Source organism: Dendrobates tinctorius, unplaced genomic scaffold (genome assembly GCF_039654945.1).
Source record: "Dendrobates tinctorius isolate UK_male_01 unplaced genomic scaffold, ASM3965494v1 ptg000030l, whole genome shotgun sequence".
In the NCBI taxonomy this organism is placed as follows: Eukaryota; Metazoa; Chordata; class Amphibia; order Anura; family Dendrobatidae; genus Dendrobates; species Dendrobates tinctorius.
Genome location: NW_027361698.1, coordinates 6,710,410 through 6,734,947, shown reverse-complemented (window position 1 = coordinate 6,734,947; position 24,538 = coordinate 6,710,410). Strand labels below are relative to the sequence as shown.

Sequence of the window (24,538 nt, the reverse complement as noted above, 5' to 3'; positions counted from 1 at the left end):
AAGCTCCACAATGTCATGGTGTCACGTGAGGCCTAGTTATGACTTTGTGAGCAGCAAATCTTTTTGCTCCCCTCTACTGCATAATGTTGTGGTATCCTACCCATAATATTCCACCCTTTAAAAGCAGTATGTCACTTGTATGTGAATATACTTTTGTATTGCAGAGCTTATAGGTGTTAGAGTGCTATGCATAAATCTGATATATTCATGAGTCGCAGACTCTCCCAGCTCACTCACAACTGATGGACAGCTATCTCCTTTTGCCATAGGGAATAGAAGGATGTGGGTGAAAAATAGTGAATTTTTTTCCAAAATAGTGACACTTGTGAGGTATATGATTTACCTACTGCGCTTTGAGTGCAGCCGATGCTGTAACCAGCAGGTCTTTGCTCTGCCTCACAGAGAGGATCCAGAGCTAGGTTCACATAGCGTTAGGGGGTTGCGTTTAACTGATCCGTTACATAGCGGCATTAACGTTATGGAACGGATGCGTTAACGCACCCATACACTGCTATAGACGAGCGCATCGCTAACGCATGCCATAACGCAAGCCGTGAGTGACGAGGGTCCGTCACTTCTAGTGCAGATGAAGCATCTGCGCTAGCGGGATCACATAGCGCGATCGCGTTATGGGAGTAACGTTAATGCAGTCCATCAACGCTATGCGTTGAACAGACTGCATTAACGCTATGTGAACCTTGCTCCATTATGACATCTACATTCCGTGCTGGGTAAGTATACACAAGTTTTTCTTTTTATTGCTGGACCTGATTCAGTCTTCTGAACCTGGCTTTTTTTTGTTCTCTTCTCCATTCCTCCAGTTATGCAAATCTAGTCTTGTTTTCCAAGGGGGTGTGATCTTCAACTCTTCTGTATGGAAATCTTCATGAGGGCTTTGCTGTTTTGTCTAATAAGACTAGTTGTACATAATGCGAAAAGGAGGCCATATCTCGAGTAGGTCCAAAAAACCCAGAAACCTACAAATGCCATCTTCAGAACAGCAGCATTAAGGCCCATTATAACAACTACATATCACATATTAATGGCAAGTCACAAGCCATATTCATATGTATTATTAGGATGCAAAAGGGTTAAAAAAATTTCTCAATTTCAGCTAAAGGGGAGAGCCTTTCTAAATAGCTTAGTCTGAAGGACTTGGCATTGGATATGAGTACAGCTAATTTCTTCAGTAGTCGCTGTGACTCTTCCCCACAATTATAACAATCAGGTATTAGGAATATTCCATTACTATCGGGTTGTCATACAAGAACCCCAAAAGCGGGTCAGTGAGCATTTTTTTTTATAAATCACAAATGGCAAATACATTGTTTTAATTCCTTCCTAAGAAATACTGAGAGAATCTCCTGCTGGGTAAGTGAAACCCAAGAATTTTCTGGTCTAATAGATGCTTTTCACACTCTGCTGTTCATAAACTTTGACTTTCTACAAAATAATGTCAAAGGCCACGGGATATAAAAGATAGGTTGAGAAATGTTTGACTGTACATGAAAGTCCTAGCGAAATGCCAGCGAGAGATTATGAAATGATGGAAAATGAAATAGCCGTCTCTAATTGTGCGTGCCTGCCGCCAAATGATGCTGAGAACTCTTTAATCTTGCAGGAGCTTAGCTTTTAATTTCAGAATGCCTTGGTGGCTTTGATTACTAATATTAAAATAAGAGGCTTATCAGGTTTTGTGAGTCTATGCTAGTGGAGGAGAAATGCTGATCTTTTGCCTGACCACATATCATTCCTACCATATACAGCTCTGGCAAAAATTAAGAGACCACTGCAAAATTTTCAGTTTGTCTGATTTTTCTGTTTATAGGTATATTTTTGAGTAAATGTAAACTGCTCTTTTATTTTATAAACTACTGACAACATGTCTTCGAATTTCCAAGCACTAAATTTTGTATTTATTTTCAGGAAATGAGAAATAGTCAAAATAACAAAAAAATGCAGTGCTTGCAGACCTCAAATAATGCTAAGAAAACAAGTTCATAGTCATTTAGAAACAAAAATAACTCAGGAAGAGTTCAGATATCAATATTTTGTGGAATAACCATGATTTTTAATCACAGCTTTCATGCGTCTTGGCATGCTTTCCACCAGTCTTTCACATTGCTTTTGGGTAACTGTGAGAATCATGTGGGAATAGTGGATGAGGGCAGGTATATCTCGCCCAGATTCCTTTCCTATGTGGCCTAGTCTGGTCAGTATCGCACCTGCTTGCTAATGAATAATGGGAGGTGGATATAAAAGGATGTCAGGTGGTTGTGTGAGTCTCAGCCTGGGAACACAGAGAGCCTGTCTGTGTGTGAGACACACGTGAGTGGAAGCAGTGCCCACTGCAACTGTGGTTTGGCTGGACGGGAGAAGCCCGCCAGTTGGTAGTTAGGTTGTCCATTGTTTAGTTAGTGCCGGACAGGCAAGGATTTGTTTTATGTTTTATTTCCTTTTTGCATTGCTTTCACTTTTAATAAACCTGACCCAGGGTCAGTTACACCCGAATCCCAGCTCTGCGCCTGAGTTTCATGCTGAACGCACGTGACCTTTGACCCCAGCAAAGCCGATCCCAGAGTGTTTTATCACATTGTGGTGGTGAACGCGGGCATCATGTTGCAAGCATGAGCATGGAGGACGTGGTGAAAGCACTGGTACAGTTCACCGCCGTCCAGCAAGAAGCTAATCGGGTGATGATGGCCCAGCTGAAGGAGTTGGTGGACATGACAGCTACCGATCATTCGCTTCTCCAGCAGGTGGCGCAGCGCCTGGGAAGCTTACCTGAGGTTAACCTGGAAGCAGAGTCGAGAGTGATTCACGTGAGTCGGTACTGGCAGAAGATGACGACCGAAGATGACATCGAGGCATACCTGACCACGTTTGAACGGACGGCGGTGCGAGAAAAATTGCCGAAGGCACGATGGGCCGGCCTGATTGCCCTGTTTCTTTCCGGTGAGGCCCAAAAGGCGTATTATGACTTGGAACCTGAAGCTGCGCAGGACTTTGACAAATTGAAAGCCGAGATCTTGGCCCGGCTGGGAGTGGCGACCGCTGTCCGTGCACAGAGAGTGCATCAATGGACTTATCAGCCGGATAAACCACCGCGGTCACAGATGTTCGACCTGATCCACGTGACGAAGAAGTGGCTACAACCCGAGGTGTTGACAGCGCCAGAGATAATCCAGAGAGTCGTCATGGACAAGTACCTGAGAGCTCTACCGCCAGCCCTGAGGAAGTGGGTAAGCCATGGAAATCCTACGACGGCAGATCAACTGGTGGATCTGGTTGAACGTTACTCCGTGGCGGAAGGACTCCGAGACGACGCTACCCCACCTCGTTCTTCATCATCTCCACGTGGAACCAGTAAGACTGTTCCAGGGAGTAGGGGAGATGGAAAAATCCCTAAGACAGTGGGGGAGGAAAACGGGACTGCCCGCACTGCGAGGCCGAGAGTAACGAACTATGGTCTAAGCAAGGGGCCCGTTAGGTGTTTCCGCTGCCAAGAGATGGGACATATTGCTGCGAACTGTCCGGTCACTACTGAACCCATGCAGTGCGACGTCACAGACTCTAAAAACCGCATGTCTATGGTTGCACGGGTAGTGAGTGTGAATGCCGGTCAAAAGGATGTGGAAAAACACTTGTGTGATTTAACTGTTGATGGCAAAAATGTGGTGGCATTGTTAGACTCGGGAAGTGTGGTGACTCTGGTGAAGGTCAGTCTGGTGTCAGCCCCGACTGGACCATCAGACAAATTTTCTGTAACGTGTGTGCATGGAGACACCTGTTCGTACCTCACCACGGTCATATGCATTACTACTTCCTATGAGTCTGTGCAACATAAAGTGGGACTCGTCCCGGCGTTATTGCATGATGTTATCCTGGGCCGGGATTTTCCCCACTTCTGGCAAATGTGGGAGAATCAGTTGATGCCCTCGGGTAATAGTGTACATGATTCTTCTCCCAGGGCGCGTGGGGGTCTCGAACCCCTGGAAGATGTCTCCCCGGAAGACTCGGGGGAAGAGTCTGCGGGAAATGACCTGCAGTTCCCGTTTTCAGTCTTGGCGGGTGATACGAAGGAGACCGGGGAAGAGGAGGAGGCCGACAGCCGTCCACCTCCCCGTTTGCCGGATTTAGAAGTTCAGAAAGATGACTTCCAAAGCGAGCAAATAAAGGATCCTACCCTTTCTCAGGCTAGGACAAATGTAAAAGTGATAAATGGGGTACCCGTAGAACCTGGCTCTAGGCTGGCATATCCTTACATGGTCCTGGAGAATGATTTACTCAGAGAAAAAGGGGGAAGATACGGTGCAACTATTAGTAGTGCCAAAACCCTACCGGCGGCAGGTGCTGGACCTGGCCCACGGACATGTGATGGGGGGTCACCTGGGAGTCCAGAAAACCACCGAAAGGATATTACACTGTTTTGTTTGGCCAGGCATGCATCACGATATTCGTGTATATTGTGAGTCTTATCCTGACTGCCAAGCCTCTGCACCTAAGCCCCGGTTCTGTAGCCCTTTGGTACCCCTACCTATTATTGAAGTCCCGTTTGAGAGGATTGGGATGGAATTAGTGGGGCCCCTTCCACGGTCTGCACGTGGACACCAACATATCCTGGTCATCTTGGATTATGCCACTTGTTACCCGGAGGCCATCCCTTTGCGTAACACGGCCACCAAGACGATTGCCAAGGAACTGGTGCATGTGTTTAGTCGGGTCGGTATACCAAAACAGATACTCACCGACCAGGGGACCCCCTTTATGTCCAGGGTAATGAAGGAGCTCTGCCGATTGTTACAAATCGAACCGTTACGCACATCCGTGTATCACCCTCAAACAGACGGGTTGGTCGAACGGTTCAATAAAACTCTGAAGCAGATGCTGAGAAAGGCGATAGACAAGGATGGGAAGAACTGGGACTATTTACTTCCGTATTTGCTTTTTGCCATCAGGGAAGTACCCCAGTCTTCCACGGGGTTCTCGCCTTTCGAGTTATTGTACGCCCGACGTCCTCGCGGACTGTTAGACGTTGCAAAAGAAACCTGGGAGGGTCAGGTCACACCGTTTAAAACAGTGATAGATCACGTCACACAAATGCAGGACCGTATTGCGGCTGTTATGCCTATCGTCAAAGAACACATGATACAGGCTCAAGGAGCCCAAAAAAGAATCTATGATAGGGGCGCCAAGATCCGTACGTTTGCACCCGGAGATAGGGTGTTGATCCTGGTCCCCACGGTGGACAGTAAGTTCCTGGCAAAGTGGCAGGGCCCCTTTGAGATTAAGGAAAGAGTTGGTGAAGTAAACTACAAAGTATACCAGGCAGGTAAACGGAAACCTGAACAGATTTATCATGTAAATCTGATAAAACCCTGGAAAGATCGGTCTGCCTTGTCAGCGGAGCTGGCCCGTCCCGTCTGCTCGCATACCGTACCGGAGGTACGGGTTGCAGAGACTCTCTCGGAGCGGCAAAAGACTGAGGTCAGGCAGTTTCTACTTCACAACCAAAAGTTTTTCTCAGAAAAACCCGGGCAGACTACGCTATTGAAACATGACATTGTAACGGAACCTGGTGTCACAGTTCACGTAAAGCCCTACCGAATCCCGCAAGCGCGCTGTGAAGCCGTTTCCCGAGAAGTGAAGGCAATGTTAGAGTTAGGTGTCATTGAGGAATCGCACAGTGCTTGGTCCAGCCCGATTGTGCTAATTCCTAAACCGGACGGCACCATCCGGTTCTGCAATGACTTCAGGAAACTGAATGCGGTCTCAAAATTTGATGCCTACCCTATGCCCCGGGTTGACAAGTTAATAGATCGGTTAGGAAAAGCCGGTATATTACGACCCTAGACCTAACAAAGGGGTATTGGCAGATCCCTCTGGCGGAGGCTGCCAGAGAAAAGACGGCATTTGCTACCCCAGAAGTTCTATTTCAGTATGTGTATATGCCGTTTGGACTGCACGGAGCACTGGCGGCCTTCCAGAGACTGATGGATCGAGTCCTGAGGCCACATAGGCAGTACGCTTCGGCCTATTTGGACGACATTGTCATTTACAGCTTGGACTGGGAGACTCATCTCCAGAAAGTACAAGCTGTGATTGACGACCTGTGGGAGGCAGGTCTAACCGCGAACCCCAAGAAATGTCACATCGGGCTAGAAGAAGCCCGGTATTTGGGGTATGTAATTGGGAGGGGTGTTGTTAAACCCCAGGTTGATAAGATTCAGGCGGTTCAGGACTGGCCACAACCTGTCAACAAGAAGCAGGTTCAAGCCTTCCTGGGGATCGCCGGCTATTATCGCCGGTTCATACCCAATTTTGCAGCCATCGCTACCCCCCCTGACAGATCTTACAAAAGGGAAAGACTCCGTCATGATTAAATGGAGTTTAGCGGCTGAAGAAGCCTTCCATAGCCTAAAACGGGCACTTTGCTCTCAACCCGTACTGGTGAGTCCGGACTTCCGCAGCGAGTTTGTGGTACAAACGGATGCCTCTGATACCGGTATCGGGGCCGTACTGTCACAAGTGAGGGACGGAGTGGAACACCCAGTCCTCTATCTCAGCATGAAGCTGAATAAACAAGGTATGCAGTCGTAGAAAAAGAGTGCCTCGCCATTAAGTGGGCTCTAGAGGCCCTCAAATATTACCTGGTGGGCCGAAAGTTCAGGCTGATCACTGACCATGCCCCTCTCAAGTGGATGCACTTGAACAAGGAACGGAATAGCCGGGTGACCCGGTGGTTCCTTGCCCTGCAGGCCTACACTTTTACGGTGGAGCACCGCCCAGGGATACAGATGGGAAATGCAGATGCCCTGTCCCGAGTGCACTGTTTGGCGGGTGTCATTGCTCGACCGGAGTGGTCTGAGCAGAGGGGGGGGGATATGTGAGAATCATGTGGGAATAGTGGATGAGGGCAGGTATATCTCGTCCAGATTCCTTTCCTATGTGGCCTAGTCTGGTCAGTATCGCACCTGCTTGCTAATGAATAATGGGAGGTGGATATAAAAGGATGTCAGGTGGTTGTGTGAGTGTCTCAGCCTGGGAACACAGAGAGCCTGTCTGTGTGTGAGACACACGTGAGTGGAAGCAGTGCCCACTGCAACTATGGTTTGGCTGGACGGGTGAAGCCCGCCAGTTGGTAGTTAGGTTGTCCATTGTTTAGTTAGTGCCGGACAGGCAAGGATTTGTTTTATGTTTTGTTACCTTTTTGCATTGCTTTCACCTTAAATAAACCTGACCCAGGGTCAGTTACACCCGAATCCCAGCTCTGCGCCTGAGTTTCATGCTGAACGCACGTGACCTTTGACCCCAGCAAAGCCGATCCCAGAGTGTTTTATCACAGTAACCTTATGCCACTCCAGGTACAAAAATGTAAGCAGTTCTTCTTTGTTTGATGGCTTGTGACTATCCATCTTCCTCTTGATTACATTCCAGAGGTTTTCAATGGGGTTCAGGTCTGGAGATTGGGCTGGCCATGACAGGGATTTTATGTGGTGGTCCTTCATCCACACATTGATTGACCTAGCTGTGTGGCATGGCACATTGTCCTGCTGGAAAAACCTGTCCTCAGAGTTGGGGAACATTGCCTGAGCAGAAGGAATCAACTTTTTTCAGGATAACCTTGTATGCAGCTTGATTCATACGTTATTTGCAAAGATTAACCTGCCCAATTCCAGCCTTGCTGAAGCATCCCCAGATTATCTCCGATCCTCCACCAAGTTTCATAGTGGGTGCAAGACACTGTGGCTTGTACGCCTTTCCAGGTCTCTGTCTAACCATTAGACAACCAGTTGTTGGGCAAAGTTGAAAATTACACTCATCAGAGAAGATTACCTTAATCCAGTCCTCTATGGTCCAATCCTTATGATCTTTGGCAAACTTCAGCCTGACTCTCCTTTGCTTCTCATAGATGAAAGGCTTTTTTCTAGCTTTACATGACTTGAGCCCTGCCTCTAGGAGCCTGATATGAACTGTTCTTGCCGTGCACTTCACCCCAACTGCCATTTGCCATTCCTTTTGTAGGTCACTTGATGTCATCTTGTGGTTGCTGAGTGACATTTGAATAAGATGATGGTCATCCCGGTCAGTGGAGAGTCGTTTTCATCCTCTGCCGGTCTGTAGCTTTGTTGTCCCCAATGTCTGCTGCTTGATATTGTTGTAATGGACTGCTGTCTTAGAAATTTTAAGGATGGAGACAACATGATGCTCACTGTATCCCTCTGCTAGTAAAGCCAGAATTGAGCCCTTCTTTTCCTTACTCAAGACTTTTCTTTTCAACTTCTTTTGCATGGTTTAAAATTATTTTTTCATTCCTATTACTTTTGGGATATTACTAGCACTTGTTTTGCCATCCAGCTTGTCCTATTGCAAGAGGATTGTGAACACCACAGCAGGGTTTTTTTATACTTTCCTTCATTAAATAAGATTTGGTTCAGGTGATCACCTAATCAGAAGCATTAAGTAGAATGAGGTGTACTCTGGTTGGAATTCAACTGACACTGGCTGTCAGACATGTAGAGAAGCTGATTTTTATAAAACTTTGCAGTGGTCTCTTACTTTTTACCAGAGCCTGTATGTGTGATGTAAAATATCACAAATTTCTGACATTGTAAAATTACACTATAGGTGAGTTGTGTATGTAACAGTTCCCTATTGCTTCAATACGCAATAAATATATGCTTGTGAATAGCAGGTCTTCCATTTAGCCTGTGTGTTTTGTTCCTCTTATTAAATGGACTTTGTTTCCTTTGGCACTGAAGAGGTTAACAACTTTTGTATGCTGGTTAGAGACATGCAGCTCCATCTCACAGCTGCTTATGACCTGCTCATTTTCTCTCTCTATAAAACCTGGCCAGACCTTCTCATCCCAGTCTGTCAAAGTTTACTTCCTCAGTAGCTGGAGTTGGTGTGCTGAAGTTGGAGTTCAAAGTTACTACTTGAGATTATTGTATGCTGTTTTTGGCTGTATGCATTCTCCATTATCCTATTTTCATTTGATTTGTTCATTCCTTTCCTTCCCTTTATTCATCACTACCCTTAAGGCCCTTTTACATTTAGCGATGCACCAGCGATCCGACCGGCAATCCGACCCGGTCAGGATCGCTGGTGCATCGCTAAATGATCGCTAGTGAGCTTCCACACAGGAAGATCTCACAGCGATGCAGCAGCGACGCAGCGCACGATACTCACCTTTCACACACAGCGATCCTGACGTCCTCCCGCCCGCGTCCAGCGTCGCTCGTCTCACACAGCAGGAAGCCCAGCAGGAAGCAGACGACGAGAAATGGAGCCGCCCGATCTCGCGCGATCAGCGATGGACAGCGGGGTAGCCGGTCGGAGGTAAGTATCACACACAGCGATATCGCTAGCAATATCGCTATAACGTCACAAAACCAGTGACGTTTTAGCGATATTGCTAGCGATATCGCTATGTGTAAAACCCCCTTAAGTGAATGTTTTTGTATGTAAGTTGCTTTTTGTTATCCTTGTTTGTCGTACGTGTTTATACTCTCACATATCTGACTTAGACCTCCTGGGGAAGGGGAAGGTGACAGCTTAGGATGTTAACAGGAGCATAGTATGGGTCAGAGATTTGGGTCTCTCTAACTTCAAGGGACAGTTTGAGACCCCATTCATTACCGAATACCGTCATAGTGTGTTTTTTTTCACAGGCCCCACATTGTTTGATCTTGACATGGATCCCGTTTCTAGCCTTGCGAGGCAGCTGCAGGGTTTGTCTTGTGAGCTATCAGACCTACAGTCTATGGTATCTCTACACCAGACAGCTGGACCAGAACCTATAGTGGTGCTCCCAGATAGGTTTTCAGGGGGTCGGGAGAAATGTGTCACATTCCGGGATGTCTATAAGCTCTATTTCAGGCTTCATCCGCAGTCATCTGGGAGTGAGGTACAGAGAGTGGGGATTGCTGTCTCACTCCAAGGAGACCCTCAATCCTGGGTCTTCTCACTTCCATCTAACTCATTGTCTCTCCAGTCGGTGGATGGATTTTTTGGGGCTTTAAGCCTAATTTATGATTACCCAAACAGAGTCTCCCTTGTGGAATCTAAATTATGTAAGATCCAGCAGGTTGACTGACCCACATATGAATTTTGTTCAGAATTCCGAAGATGGGCTACTGACACCCAGTGGAATGACCTCTCCCTTAGGAGTCAATGTTATCAGGGCCTGTCTGAATGGTTAAAAGATGCATTGGCGCTGTTCAGCACTGCAGCGTCGTTGGAGGCCGCCATGGCTCTTGCCATACATTTAGACAAGCGTCTCCAGAATAGATCAGTAGTTATCCCCCCTAACTAATTATAAAAACTTGAAGTACCTAAAATCTGCTAAACATCTGAATCCCAGGTAAGCTAGATGGTCTTTGTTTTTCACCTAGTTTTTCACCTAGTTTAATTTTGTGGTCACTTACCCTTCTGCGATTAAGAACTTCAAAGCGAATGCTTTGTCTTGGAACTTTCCTGCTGGTGGGAGTACTGATGATGCTGTCCCTATTTTACAGAAAGGGATGGTCGTCTCCGCAGTGTGTTCTGAACTTGAGTGTGAGGTATTGAAGATTCAGGGGGACACTCCTGCTGGTCCTTCAGGAAAATTGGCACATCATAATTTGGCGATGGCTGGTCACCCACGTAGTAAGGCGACCTTGGACCTCCTTTCTTGACATTTCTGATGGCCAAGGTTGCATAAGGGTATTGTTGACTTTGTGTCCTCTTGTAGTGTCTGTGCGCATTCTAAGACCCCCCATAGTCGTCCATCTGGAGCTCTTTTACTATTAACCATTCCTGACCGACCATGGACTCATTTATCCATGGATTTCATCACTGATCTCCCTTCATCCTCTGGTAAAATGGGTATCTTAGTTGTGGTGGATAGGTTTGGTAAAATGGCCCCCTTTTTTGCTTTACCTGCTCTCCTTAATGCCAGGATATTAGCTCAGGTGTTTGTCACTGAGAATCGTGGCGCTTCACGGGGTTCCCTCCAATGTGGTGTCATATCGGGGGACCCAGTTTGTATCTAAATTTTGGAAGGCATTTTGTTCCCATTTAGGGATGCAGCTTCCCTTTTCCTCGGCGTTCCACCTTCAAACTTATGGTTAGACTGATTGCCTAAACTAAAGTTTGAAGATAAAGCTCAGATGTTTTGTGTCAGATAACCGATAACCAGGAGAATTGGTCTTCTTTTTTACCTTTGGCTGAGTTTGCTTTAAACAATCGTCATAGTGAGTCCAATGGTAAGTCACCATTTGTTGGCGCATATGGCTTCCATACACAATTCTGTACCTTCAGTAAAGATGAGTGGGGGTTCTTGGGGAGGAACAATTCTAGTCATCGCTCTCAACTGAGTGGGAAGGAGTTCAAAATAATTTAAAGGTCATAATAGACAAATACAAATGTATGGCTGATAAAAAAACATTGTCAGGTCCGGACCTGGAGGAGAATGAGTTGGTATGGCTGTCCACTAAAAATATTAAACTGAGATCAGCGCGACCAGGTGGCAATGATGGGAGTTGTATTCAGCAGCAGCTGTGTAACTCCTGTGTTAAATAAAGATTTAAATAAAAAAAAAAGACGTGTGCTCCCACACAATTTTTATAACCAGCAGAGGGAAATCTCACGGCTAGGGGCTGATGTTAATAATCTGGAACAAGGGACAATAACTAATAAGGTTCCCCAGCTGTTTGCTTAGCCTTTCCTGGTGAATTTACAGGGAGACCCCAGAAAAAAAATTGTTGGGGGGGTCCCACTATAAATTGAAACCAGCAAAGTTTAAACAGAAAACTGTGGGTTGGTATTAATAGCCTGGAAAGCGGTCAGAGATATTGCCCCCCCCAGGCTAGCAACATCAGCTCTCAGCCGCCCCGAAATGGCACATCCATAAAATACGAAAAATCTTGCACTTAGTCTTGTTCTTGCCACTTGCCCACTTTCTCATGGTGCTTGCATTGATCTCATTGAGGCCGCAGTTCATTGGGCCGATAGCAGTAAAGTGTGGGAAGTGGTCAGAGATATTGCCCCCTCCAGGCTACCAACATCAGCACTCAACCACCCCAGAAATGGCGCATCCCTGAGATGCACCCAGTCTGGCCCTTAGCTTTGTTCTTTCCACTTGCCCTGTGGCACTGGCAAGTGGGGTAATATTTGTGATGTCTCCTTTGTATTGTCAGGTGACATCAAGCCCAGGGTTTAGTAACGGAGAGGCTTCTATAAGACGCTCTACTTTACATCCCCATAGTCATATTGTAAAAGAGACACAGCCAGAATAAAGTCCTCTATTTGAAATAAAAATCAACACCCTGTTTTACACATTTATTAAAAAAAAACCATAGTAAAACTTGCCTTATGTCTATTCCATTGAAGCCCTTGTCCCCCGTAAAAAGAAAAAAAAATAATAAACAGCAAAAATGCTCACCTTGCACCTAATTCACTAATGTCAGTGTCCCCTGTATAAAACAAAATTAATAACCATATCCTTCACCTGTCCGAAGTGCAGATAAACCATACTGTCCCACGCCGTAATTCATCTCTGCGATATATGGTTTTCAACATGAACGGTGCTATGATGTGACCATCCATGCTGAATACAATGGGAGAATGAGGTGCTGCAGCTACAGTAATGAGTGCTGACGTCATAGAGGTCACCGACAGTCATTGAAGCTGGATTCCAACACTTCACTGTGATCGGCCCGATGAACTGCGGTGACCTCAATGAGCTCAGTGCAAGCACCATGAGAAAGTGGGCAAGTGGGAATAACAAAACTAAGTGCCAGATTTTTTGCATTTTATGGATGTGCCATTTCTGGGGCGGCTGAGAGCTGATGTTACTAGCCTGAGGGGTCAATATCTGACCCCTTTCCAGGCTATTAAGAGAGCTGATGTTGCTAGCCGGGGGGGGCAATATCTCTGACCCCTTTCCAGGCTATTAATATCAACCCACAGCTGTTTGTTTAGCCTTTGCTGGTTTGAATTTATAGGGGGAACCTACGTCATTGTTTTGGGGGGGATCTCCCCTAAATTCACTCACCCAGAAAGGCTAAGCAAACAGCTGTGAGCCGTTATTAATAGCCTGGGAACCTTTTGAGATATTGTCCCTCGTCCCAGATTATTAACATCAGCCCTCAACCGTGGGCTTTCCCTCTGCTGGTTATGAATATTTTTCGGGATCTCACGCCGGTTGTTTAATTTAAATATTTATTTTACACAGGAGATACCCAGCTGCTGCTGTATACAACTCCCATCATTGTCTCCTGGTCACTTTGATCTCAGCGCGAGCAGGAGACGATGATGAGAGCTGCCTTCAGCAGCTGGCTGGTGCAATGGAACAGCGCAGGCGCTGGTACTTGTCACACTGATTACATACGGATGTCATCAGTGTGCACGTGGGCTTACACATTTTGTCCTTACTGCGTAAAAAAAGCTGACATATCTGTGAGTTTTACACACGGGCTCACGGTCCCTGTGAAAAACCTGTCATGTCTATATTTGCGGTCCTTAAAAATGGACTACACGGACATAAAAATCTAACGTGTGAAGGAAGCCTAAGGCAGTATAAGAAAGGCTTTATGTAGATCTACCACTGTTCTATCACAGGACTGCTGAGGCCTGTGATTTTTTGCAGCGGTCAGGCTATTAAGACAATGCATTAATTTATGTTTCTATGATGACACATTGTTTTAGTTACCTGACTGCTGCAGGCAGTCACAGGCCTCAGGTGTTTTGTGACAGAAGAGTGATGATGTCATGGCTTTGGGTGCAGCCCACTGGAGCAGCCTGTGCTTTATCAACATGGGTGACAGCATGTGCATATTTTATCCCATCCTTGGTGCCTATAGTGTTATTCACTGAGACTGCACAACCCCTGTATTATTTTGAAGAGGCCTAGTGTTCTATTTAGAAGATATGGGATTTATTAGCTTTTTGCCGCATTGCACCATAATAGTACATCACCAAGGAGGACCTCCATTCCCACATTACTGTCCTGATGTTATAGATAGGCGTTTTGCTCCCTAGCACCGGGACACGTAGGTGGAGGGGGGCCCCTGCAGGGCTGCTAACACTGAGGGCAATCTGACCTGTTTCTCCAGTCTCGAGGTTCCTGAGGGCCTCTGGCAAGATTGCCCTTGTGCGGTGGGAAGGGAGCGATCCCTGCAGTTCCGCTGTCTACAGGAGAAAATGGCAATGAAGCAGAGCTGCAGGGATCTGTCCTTCGCTTCCTGCCTTACACAGCCACGCTGGATGACGTCCGTATTCAGGGCGCAATGATGGTGGTGGAGAGGGCAATTATGGAAGTGGTGGGGGGTGAACAATGATGGAGGTGGTGGGAGAGAACAATGATGGTGGTGGTGGAGAGGGCAATGATGGAGGTGATGAGGGACAACAATGATGGTGGTGGTGGTGGAGAGGGCAATGATGGAGGTGTTGGGGAGAACAATGATGGAGGTGTTGGCGAGAACAATGATGGAGGTGGGGAGAGGACAATGATGGCATGCCGGGGGGACAATGGGGGATTAGGATGGGAGGAAGGGGGACTTTCAATGGACTTACTAACAGGGTAAGGAGGACATCAGATAAGGATGTAAAATGAATTGGGTGGTGGAGCAGGGTGCAAAACCCCTGATAGAATTCTCCCCATCTCACAATGGGGGAGAGGAGGTGATAAGGTGCATAGAACCCTTTATAATAAACTGAAAGGTGGGAGAAGACACTGTCAGGAACTTGTAATGAATTGTGAGGTGGCGCTGGATGCTCAGTACCTAATGGCGTCTTCTCCCACCCTCAAAATCATTGTGATGCTATCAAAGACTTATAGTGAGTAATGGGGACACAGGACAGGGACTAAGGCTATGTGCACACGTTCAGGATTTGCAGGGGAAAATTCTGCTGCATATCCTAATGTGTTGGCAGGAAGAACACTGCATAAAACACTTTTTGTTTTTCACATTTTTCCATGCATTTGTTACGTATTTTCCCCCATTAGTACGGGTGAAATACGCTGCAAGAATTGACATTATGCAGATTTTAATCTGCTGCAAATCTCCAAGGAAAAAATAAGCAGCGTGTGCATGAGACTCCAGGGATCTCATTCACTTTTCCTGTACTGTAAAACCTTGCATATATTCCGTGTACACATAGCCTTACAGTTAATTGGGAAGAGTCACAGACTGAATAATTTATATTATTGGGTGACGGAGGTTATAATTAATAGAGGGAACGTTGCTGCTTATCAATTTATGTTTTTAATGGTGCTTGGATAATAGTATATTAATGGTGGGGTACATATCTGTATTCGGGGGGAGACACATGTATGTATACAATATATGTGAGATTGTTATTTTCAGTGCTGCGAAGATCATCGTGACAAGACGAGTCGTGGCTAGGAGATGTGAACATGAAGGTCTGACCAGATGGAGAAGAAAGAGGAGAAAGCCTCTCTAATCACATGAGACGTCAGCGGTAAGTGCCTGGATGTAGATATTATTATGTATCTGCACTGTGTGATGTGGAGTAATAATGTTATCTGTAAAATCCCATATTCTACATTCTCACATTGGTGTGAAATGTCCGTGTGCTTCCAGATTTTTTTATTGGATGGCACACGGACTCAAGAGTTTTATAGGTCCATTCACATATACATGAAAATCACGGATCTGAGAATGAGATCTGTGAGGGTCAGAGAATGTTCTGTTCTGATCCGATTTTGAGTATCAGAATAGGACATGCTCAACGCATCTATAAAAGCAGGCAGCACACCGACACTGCACACAGATACAGGGATGTAGCCTTATTATGTATAGCACCAGCCTTACTATATAGTGTAATCACTCACATCTTCCTTAGTTACATAGCTTCCTCTTTTATTATGTATAACACCGTCCCTTATTGCGTATCATCCTCTCTAGTTATATATGTCTTCCCTTATTATTATATAGCTTACTCTGCTGTTGTGTACAGCACTGTCTATTACATAGTTTATTCTTGTTATTTTTGTTATTCACAGTGCCCGCTTTTATTACATAATTCCCGCTCTTGTTAGATTTGAAATGACTGCTTATGGAGCAGCCGGTGACTAGAAGACCAGTCCATCAGCTCCTCCATTAGAAAAGAATTTTTTCCGTGCTCCATCAGCCATCATTGCATTATATAGCTTACAAGAGAGGATGGTATGTATTAAAGACAGGGCTCTATATAATCCGATATGTAAGGGACAGTGCTGTATATAACAAGAGAGGGCACTGTGTAATAAGAGACGGCAATATACATAATGAAGGAAACATGTAATATATATACATGTACAGTGGGGCAAAAAAGTATTTAGTCAGTCAGCAATAGTGCAAGTTCCACCACTTAAAAAGATGAGAGGCGTCTGTAATTTACATCATAGGTAGACCTCAACTATGGGAGACAAACTGAGGAAAAAAAAATCCAGAAAATCACATTGTCTGTTTTTTTTTCCATTTATTTGCATGTTATGGTGGAAAATAAATATTTGGTCAGAAACAAAATTTCATCTCAATACTTTGTGATATATCCTTTGTTGGCAATGACAGAGGTCAAACGTTTTCTGTAAGTCTTCACAAGGTTGCCACACACTGTTGTTGGTATGTTGGCCCATTTCTCCATGCAGATCTCCTCTAGAGCAGTGATGTTTTTGGCTTTTCGCTTGGCAACACGGACTTTCAACTCCCTCCAAAGGTTTTCTATAGGGTTGAGATCTGGAGACTGGCTAGGCCACTCCAGGACCTTGAAATGCTTCTTACGAAGCCACTCCTTCGTTGCCCTGGCGGTGTGCTTTGGATCATTGTCATGTTGAAAGACCCAGCCACGTTTCATCATCAATGCACTCAAAATCTCACGATGCATGGCCCCATTCATTCTTTCATGTACCCGGATCAGTCGTCCTGGCCCCTTTGCAGAGAAACAGCCCCAAAGCATGATGTTTCCACCACCATGCTTTACAGTAGGTATGGTGTTTGATGGATGCAACTCAGTATTCTTTTTCCTCCAAACACGACAAGTTGTGTTTCTACCAAACAGTTCCAGTTTGGTCTCATCAGACCATAGGACATTCTCCCAAAACTCCTCTGGATCATCCAAATGCTCTCTAGCAAACTTCAGACGGGCCCGGACATGTACAGGCTTAAGCAGTGGGACACGTCTGGCACTGCAGGATCTGAGTCCATGGTGGCGTAGTGTGTTACTTATGGTAGGCCTTGTTACATTGGTCCCAGCTCTCTGCAGTTCATTCACTAGGTCCCCCCCGCGTGGTTCTGGGATTTTTGCTCACCGTTCTTGTGATCATTCTGACCCCACGGGGTAGGATTTTGCGTGGAGCACCAGATCGAGGGAGATTATCAGTGGTCTTGTATGTCTTCCATTTTCTAATTATTGCTCCCACAGTTGATTTCTTCACTCCAAGCTGGTTGGCTATTGCAGATTCAGTCTTCCCAGCCTGGTGCAGGGCTACAATTTTGCTTCTGGTGTCCTTTGACAGCTCTTTGGTCTTCACCATAGTGGAGTTTGGAGTCAGACTGTTTGAGGGTGTGCACAGGTGTCTTTTTATACTGATAACAAGTTTAAACAGGTGCCATTACTACAGGTAATGAGTGGAGGAAAGAGGAGACTCTTAAAGAAGAAGTTACAGGTCTGTGAGAGCCAGAAATCTTGATTGCTTGTTTCTGACCAAATACTTATTTTCCACCATAATATGCAAATAAAAGGAAAAAAAAACAGACAATGTGATTTTCTGGATTTTTTTTTCTCAGTTTGTCTCCCATAGTTGAGGTCTACCTATGATGTGAATTACAGACGCCTCTCATCTTTTTAAGTGGTGGAACTTGCACTATTGCTGACTGACTAAATACTTTTTTGCCCCACTGTATGTGTGTGTGGCTGTAAATATACATATGTGGTTTGATGCAATAAAAGGAGGGGTGCCCAGACACATTTATTGCACAGGGGTCTCAAGCTGTCATTGTCCGCCCCTGAATAAAGTATTTATAGGGAAGAAGAAAGGGAGGTGTTGCAGAGTTTTCAACTTGACTATCTTTTTCTGGGCAGCTTATCAAAAAATCACAGATCATTTTTTTTTACAGGCACATTTGATACTGGTAATAAATAAATCGTTATCAGTGATACCTGTCTACAGCCCATTATATTGAACTGTGAAATGATAATTACAGTAAAAATAATGTGTTTTTTTGCATCAAAGAAGTCACTGAGACCTCACATTTTTTTATGGACAGGACAAAAATATGCCCTATTTTTACTGACAGTCCAGTAATTTTATATGGGAGCTCTGTAGCAAACAGAAGTGTGAGATATATTATACAGGCAAAATAACACAATGCCGAAAATATGTTAAAACTTTTCAAGCCGCGAGTCACGTTGTTCACTTGTCTCAGCTCTTTGACACAGTTTTGCTTTCTTAGCTTTTGGATGAACTTGCCCAATAGATGGTCGTTTTTTTGAGTGGCATTTTAAAAAACAGTCCTTAGTATTATGACCCTTTAGTATTCACCTGACACTGACAAGAGATGTAATAGGATGAATAGTAAGGCTAGGTTTACATTGCGTTAGGGCATCCGTTTAACGGATCTGTTAAACGGATGCGTTAGCGTCAATTTTGACATCTTTTGTGACCTAGTGCTAACTGTATGCGTTAACGCTAGGTAGTGCTCAGGTACCATGCGCTACCTAGCGTTAGCCCATACTGTTCTATGCACAGCGAACGGGTCCGTTCGCTGTGCATTACTGCCAATGCACCCAAAAACGCTGCAAGCAGCGTTCGAGGGTGCGTCATGAATTAACGCATACTTGCTAACGCATGCCGATTTTTGGCATGCGTTAGGATGCTCTACATTCATTGCGGGCAATGGCGGCGTTAACGGGTCCGTTACATAGCGTTAATGCAGCTATGTAACGGATCCATCAGCGCATTGCCCCCTAACGCAATGTGAACCCAGCCTAAATACAGAGCAGCCCTCACACAGTATTACTATGACCTGAATGAGCTCACATCTCAGTAATGAAAACCGTGTCATAGGCAGACTTGTCTAGTTGCCCATAGCAACCAATCAGAGCTTAGCTTTTACTTTACCTCAGCAGGTAAGTGATGAACGCTCCCTGTATAGTAAGCAATAATGACAATCTTACTATGAGGCATTTTTCGCCTCACCAATTTTGCTGCTCAGTAATGTTCGTCCGTGTGCGTAGGGTGCATCCATCTGAGTGTGTTTGCATGCGTCTGTGATCCTTGCGTGCACGTGTGTGTATGTGGTGTGCATGTGGTATTTATGGGGTGGTGTTATGGTATTTGGGGAGTGGTGTTTGTGTTGTGTGTGTCTAGAGTGGTCTGGTGTTTGTGTGGTGTGTTGGGACATTTGTGTGGTGTTGTGCTTGTGGGTTGGTGTATGTGTGCTGTCTGTGTGATGTTTGTATGGTGTTTGTGAAATGTTTGCGTGTTGTGTGTGGTTGTACGGCCCCTTTAGCAGTGACTCTTTGGCGCCGTCGTTATAATCCGTCCCTATCAGTCACAACTGTTGCTTTCCCCCCAGCACTTTTACTTTCACCTCCACATTTCTCCATTATATGTATAGGGCCTAACTTCAGGAGCCCCAATCTCATGACGGGGGGATGCTAGTGAGATTTAACTTGCGCAGTATTCTGCTCCTGTGGGTGGAAAGGGGGTGTGCCAAATTTCACCCAAATCGGGCGAGAATTGTGGATTTCCATAGAGCGGGCTACTACAGATTTCACATTTCCCATTATATGTATAGGGCTTAACTTCGGAGGCCCCAATCTCATGACGGGGGGGGATGCTAGCGAGATGTAACGTGCGCAGTATTCTGCTCCAGTGGGTGGAAAGGGGGCATGCCAAATTTCAAATCGTGCGAGAACTGTGGATTTGTATAGAGCGGGCTACTACAGATTTTGAGTTTTGTATATGTAGATAATGCTCGAAAAAAGTGAGCAAATGCTTTAATTGAAAGCTCTGATTATAGTGTGAAATAAGTGTTGTGTCCTGAAATGTCCAGAGTCTTGTAAAGCAAACGTGTACAGGCTGTCAGTGTGAACATGTTCAATGTGGAATGTTGAGGAATGTAAGGCTTTTTGAGAAAATATTCATCTTTGGAGAAAGGGGATCATGTGAATACTTCAGCCGAAGCACACAAATCTGTCAGCATTTATGGTAAACAGGGTTGTCATTCATAACAAGCTGACATTCCATTTTGGTGGATGTCTGTCATTTTCAGGCACCTTATAGTTGGCGAGATTTTGAAAATTCATGTCACTGCTGCTGTTCAGCCATAAAGACAAAATTTAAAGGGATATTCCCATCTCCAAGATCCTATCCAAATATATACAGGTGCTTCTCACAAAATTAGACTATGTTTAAAAAGTTCATTTATTTCAGTTCTTCATTACAAAAAAGTGAACTCATATAGAGTCATTACAAATAGAGTGATCTATTTCTGTTTACCTTGATGATTATGGCTTACATCCAATGAAAACCCAAAAGTTATTATCTCAGTAAATTAGAATAATTAACAAAAAACACCTGCAAAGGCTTCTTAAGCATTTAAAAATGTCCTTTAGTCGGTTTGTAATGACTCTGAACTGAAATAAATTCACTTTTTGATGATTTTCTGATTTTGTGAGAAGCACCTGTAGTAGGTGTAATAATAATATTAGTAAATACCTCCAATTAGCAATGTAGTATAGTTCTTCTGATATGCCTTGTCACTTACCCCATGTGCAGGACATTGCAGTAGCTTAGATAACAGTGAGAGGGAGACTCCAGGCAGAGGGTGGGTGCTGTGGTGCGAGACACTACTGCATTAAGCCCTTTTGCTGCCCTAAATCGCAAGCTGGGGTTTACTTCAGTTAGTATCTAGGTTAGGGCAGGCCGTAGATTCTATCATTTGAGAGAATTGGGCAGATTATGCAAATGACACTTGTGGGGAAGACAAGCGGTGGAATCCGCGTCCACGCTACCACTCACCTCACGCTTCTGTTACTGACAGACGGCCAGTTGTGTTCCAATATAGTTCTTAATGGACAGGTTGCCCTACTATCAAGTGAATTGAGTACACTATATAGTACGTTGACGAAGGTCGCTGTGACCGAAATGTTTACTGTATGTACTGTATCCTATTAAAACACTAATTTTTACCTGCATTATCCACGTGTGTGTGCCAAGTTAGTCTATATAAATACACGGATTGGGATCCTACTTGTGCACCACCACCTTACAGTTGTGCCAACGGTTTTGTATATTTCTCTTGCGTAGACCCACATCTCCGCAAGAGAAATTGACATACTCCGGTCTGGATAGACGCGCCACATGTCCGTCTCCATGGGTGAGCCACGGGTGTCTCTGGACGGATACTGGACATAGGATTTCTTGAAATCCCATCCACTATGCTGTAACATTTAGACGCTGTGGGTTTGACGCTGCACAAGTATGCAGCGTTCAGTCCGCATCATTTACTGATCGTGTCCACATACCTTTACAGATTTTATTCTCTCCTGTATGGGACAGAAAACTAAGCCATAATCTCAGGTGGACAGATTGCTTCTCCACTCTCTTTTATTTCTTAGATTTAATCTGTTTTTCTGTTTTTACATATAGCAGATGTAACTGAACTCTGATAGCTGAACCACTACTCACTCATGTATTCCTGCTCGTAATTAATTTCTCAACCAGCAGTCACGTTGGAAGTTGTTTTTTATCCACTCTCATGCTGTATTTCCCCCTAAATCACAGTATTGATTATTGTCAATTTTGCTTCTTTTTAAAAATAAATACAAATAATTTAAAGAATATTTGTCAGCGAGTTTTTGCTTTGTAATCTGAGGACAGCATAATGTAGGTCTGAGACACAGCTTTCAGAGATGCGTCACTTATTAGGCCGTGTGCTGTTGTTTCTATACAATGAATGTTACTGCCCAGAATAGCTCCCTCATTCTAAGTGGTTCGACCACGCTCCCTCCTCTGATAAGCTGCTTACTGTCAATAGACAATGTACATAGAGAGCCTGGTGTGGGCAGGGTTAGCTTTTGAGCTCTACTATATTCTATATCTGAAAACTCTGATTGTGTCACAACTGCTGCACCCAGTAAACTAAGTGATACATCACTGGAATCAGGATTTCTTTGCCTAAATTATGTTGCCTTCAGGTGAGGTAGCAAAAACCTGGTGACAGATTCCCTTTAAGGAAAAAACAAGCCTTACATGTTAATAGAGATGAGCAAATAAATTCCCTTGTCTGTGGTCCAATAGACAGGTCAGTAGTCCATGTCTGTTAGGTGGGAGCACTGTAAACCACCTCCTACCTGCTGGCATCCACGACTGCTCACTTAATTAGCTAGGCCTGGCCCAAGGTCGTGTGTGCGTCGTAATGATGACATCTCAATCAGGCAGTTAAAACAGGAGCAGTGGATGCCATCAGTAGGAGGCACTTCACAGGGTTCCCGCCCAGCAGCCACGGAATACTGATCTGATCACTGGCGCTATGAATCAGTTCACTCATCTCTACATGTTAGTGGAAAGACTGATTCTTCAGGGTGAACCGAGCGGTGCTTCCACCACATCTCCCATCTCTGTAATCGCCATCTTCTGACATCAGAGTGTGATGTTTACACAAATGTCATTTACAAGTAGCACAGCAAATCCTAATTCATACAGATGTTCTTAGTTTTGTCTTATTGTTTAGAGATCAAATGAGTAAAGCAAATCCAAAAGCAATTGTAAATAGTTTCCTTGAATACAGGGGCTTCTCACAGAATTAGAATATCATCAAAAAGTTAATTTATTTCAGTTTTTCAATAAAAGAAGTACTGAAGAACTGAGCAACAGTCCAGTTACACCTCAGCGGTGCCACAGGCTGATCGCCTCCATGCCACGCCGCATTGATGCAGTAATTGATGCAAAAGGAGCCCCAACCAAGTATTGAGTGCATTTACTGAACATACATTTCAGTAGGCCAACATTTCAGGTTTTAAAGTCATTTTTCAAGCTGGTGTTTTAAAGTATTCTAATTTACTGAGATAATGACTTTTGGGTTTTCATTGGCTGTAAGCCATAATCATCAACATTAACAGAAATAAACACTTGAAATAGATCACGCTGTAATGACTATATAATATGAGTTTCAGTTTTTGTATTGAAGAACGGAAATAAATGAACTTTTTGATTATCTAATTTTGTGAGACTCACCTGTGTGTAACATAAGGAATGCATGCCAATGTGTCCTATAGTATATGTCCGCAGTGCAGAAGACTTGGTTTTAGCCTTTAATCTTAATGTGAATGAGGGTGACATCTCTGTGTGTGGCCTTGCCTTTCACCCATGCTTCTTTATCACAAGCAAATTAGTAAGGTCATTGTAATGAGCTGGTGATATCTTGGCCTGGATCACGTGCATGCGCACGGCCTCTGTCCTGTAGAAGTAAAAGGTCATGTACGAGTGTCAGCCAGTCCGGATAATGGGTAGCACTAAATGAGCTTTGCTATGTGTGCGGTTTCATGATTAAGCTCTGTGTCATGCTTTAAACTCTGTATAACTAAGCACGGGTTTAGTCAGATTTTAGTTTTGTATTTTCTATATTAGCTCTTAAAGGAGATATCCCACAGATAATACGGCGTACACAGGACAGCAGATAAATGTTTGATTGGTGGGGGTCTAATCCCTGGAAACCCCTCTGATCCTGAGAATGGGACCCCAAAGTCTTGTATAACTAAAGTATGTTGTTACCACTGCTCCATTAACCTCAATACATCTATGGGAGCCATAGTGGACATGTATGGATACAAAAGAGACATGTTCCCAATCTCCGGTGTCAGACCCCCACCACTCATACATTTATTAAATATCCTGTACATAGTAGATAGCTTCCTGATAACATTTAAGTAATTTTCTATAATTATATGTAACAGTTTAGTGATCTTTACTGCACTTATTGTCCTGATGAATACAACAAGGGCATTTACCTTTGACATTTTGATTTTCATTTTTTTTAAGGGAAGAGAACTCATCAAGTTAAGTGAACTAAAATCAGAGGTGTCTCCTCGAATATCGGCTGAGGATCTGATAGACCTTTGTGAACTGACCGTGTCTAGTCATGCAAAGGGGCTTACCAAAAAGACCAAGTCCAGCAAGCCCAAGTTACTGGTGGTGGACATTCGCAACAGTGAAGAGTATCCTTTTGTGCTGTGTCTGCGTGAGTACCGTATATACCCGAGTATAAGCCAGGGCACCTAATTTTCCACAAAAAACTGGGAAAACTTATTGACTCGAGTATAAGCCGAGGGTGGTAAATGCAGCAGCTACTGGTAAATTTAAAAAATAAAAATAGATACCAATAAAAGTAAAATTAATTGAGACATCAGTGGGTTAAATGTTTTTGAATATCCATATTGAATCAGGAGCCCCATATAATGTCCATACAGTTCATGTTGGGCCCCATAAGATGCTCCATACAAACTACACCCCATATAATTTTCCATAAAGTTCATGATGGGC

At 44.4% G+C, this 24,538-nt stretch overlaps 1 protein-coding gene across 4 annotated transcripts in view; it reads left to right on the top strand.

Annotated features, from left to right (window-relative positions):
- The window catches only part of TBCK (TBC1 domain containing kinase), a 536,201-nt gene that overhangs the window by 433,182 nt on the left and 78,481 nt on the right, over positions 1-24,538 (top strand). For all 4 annotated transcript variants that reach the window (XM_073571832.1, XM_073571833.1, XM_073571835.1 and 1 more), the window contains one exon: positions 24,038-24,213. In XM_073571832.1, the coding sequence (XP_073427933.1) occupies positions 24,038-24,213 (176 nt within the window). The remainder of the gene's footprint in view (positions 1-24,037; positions 24,214-24,538) is intronic.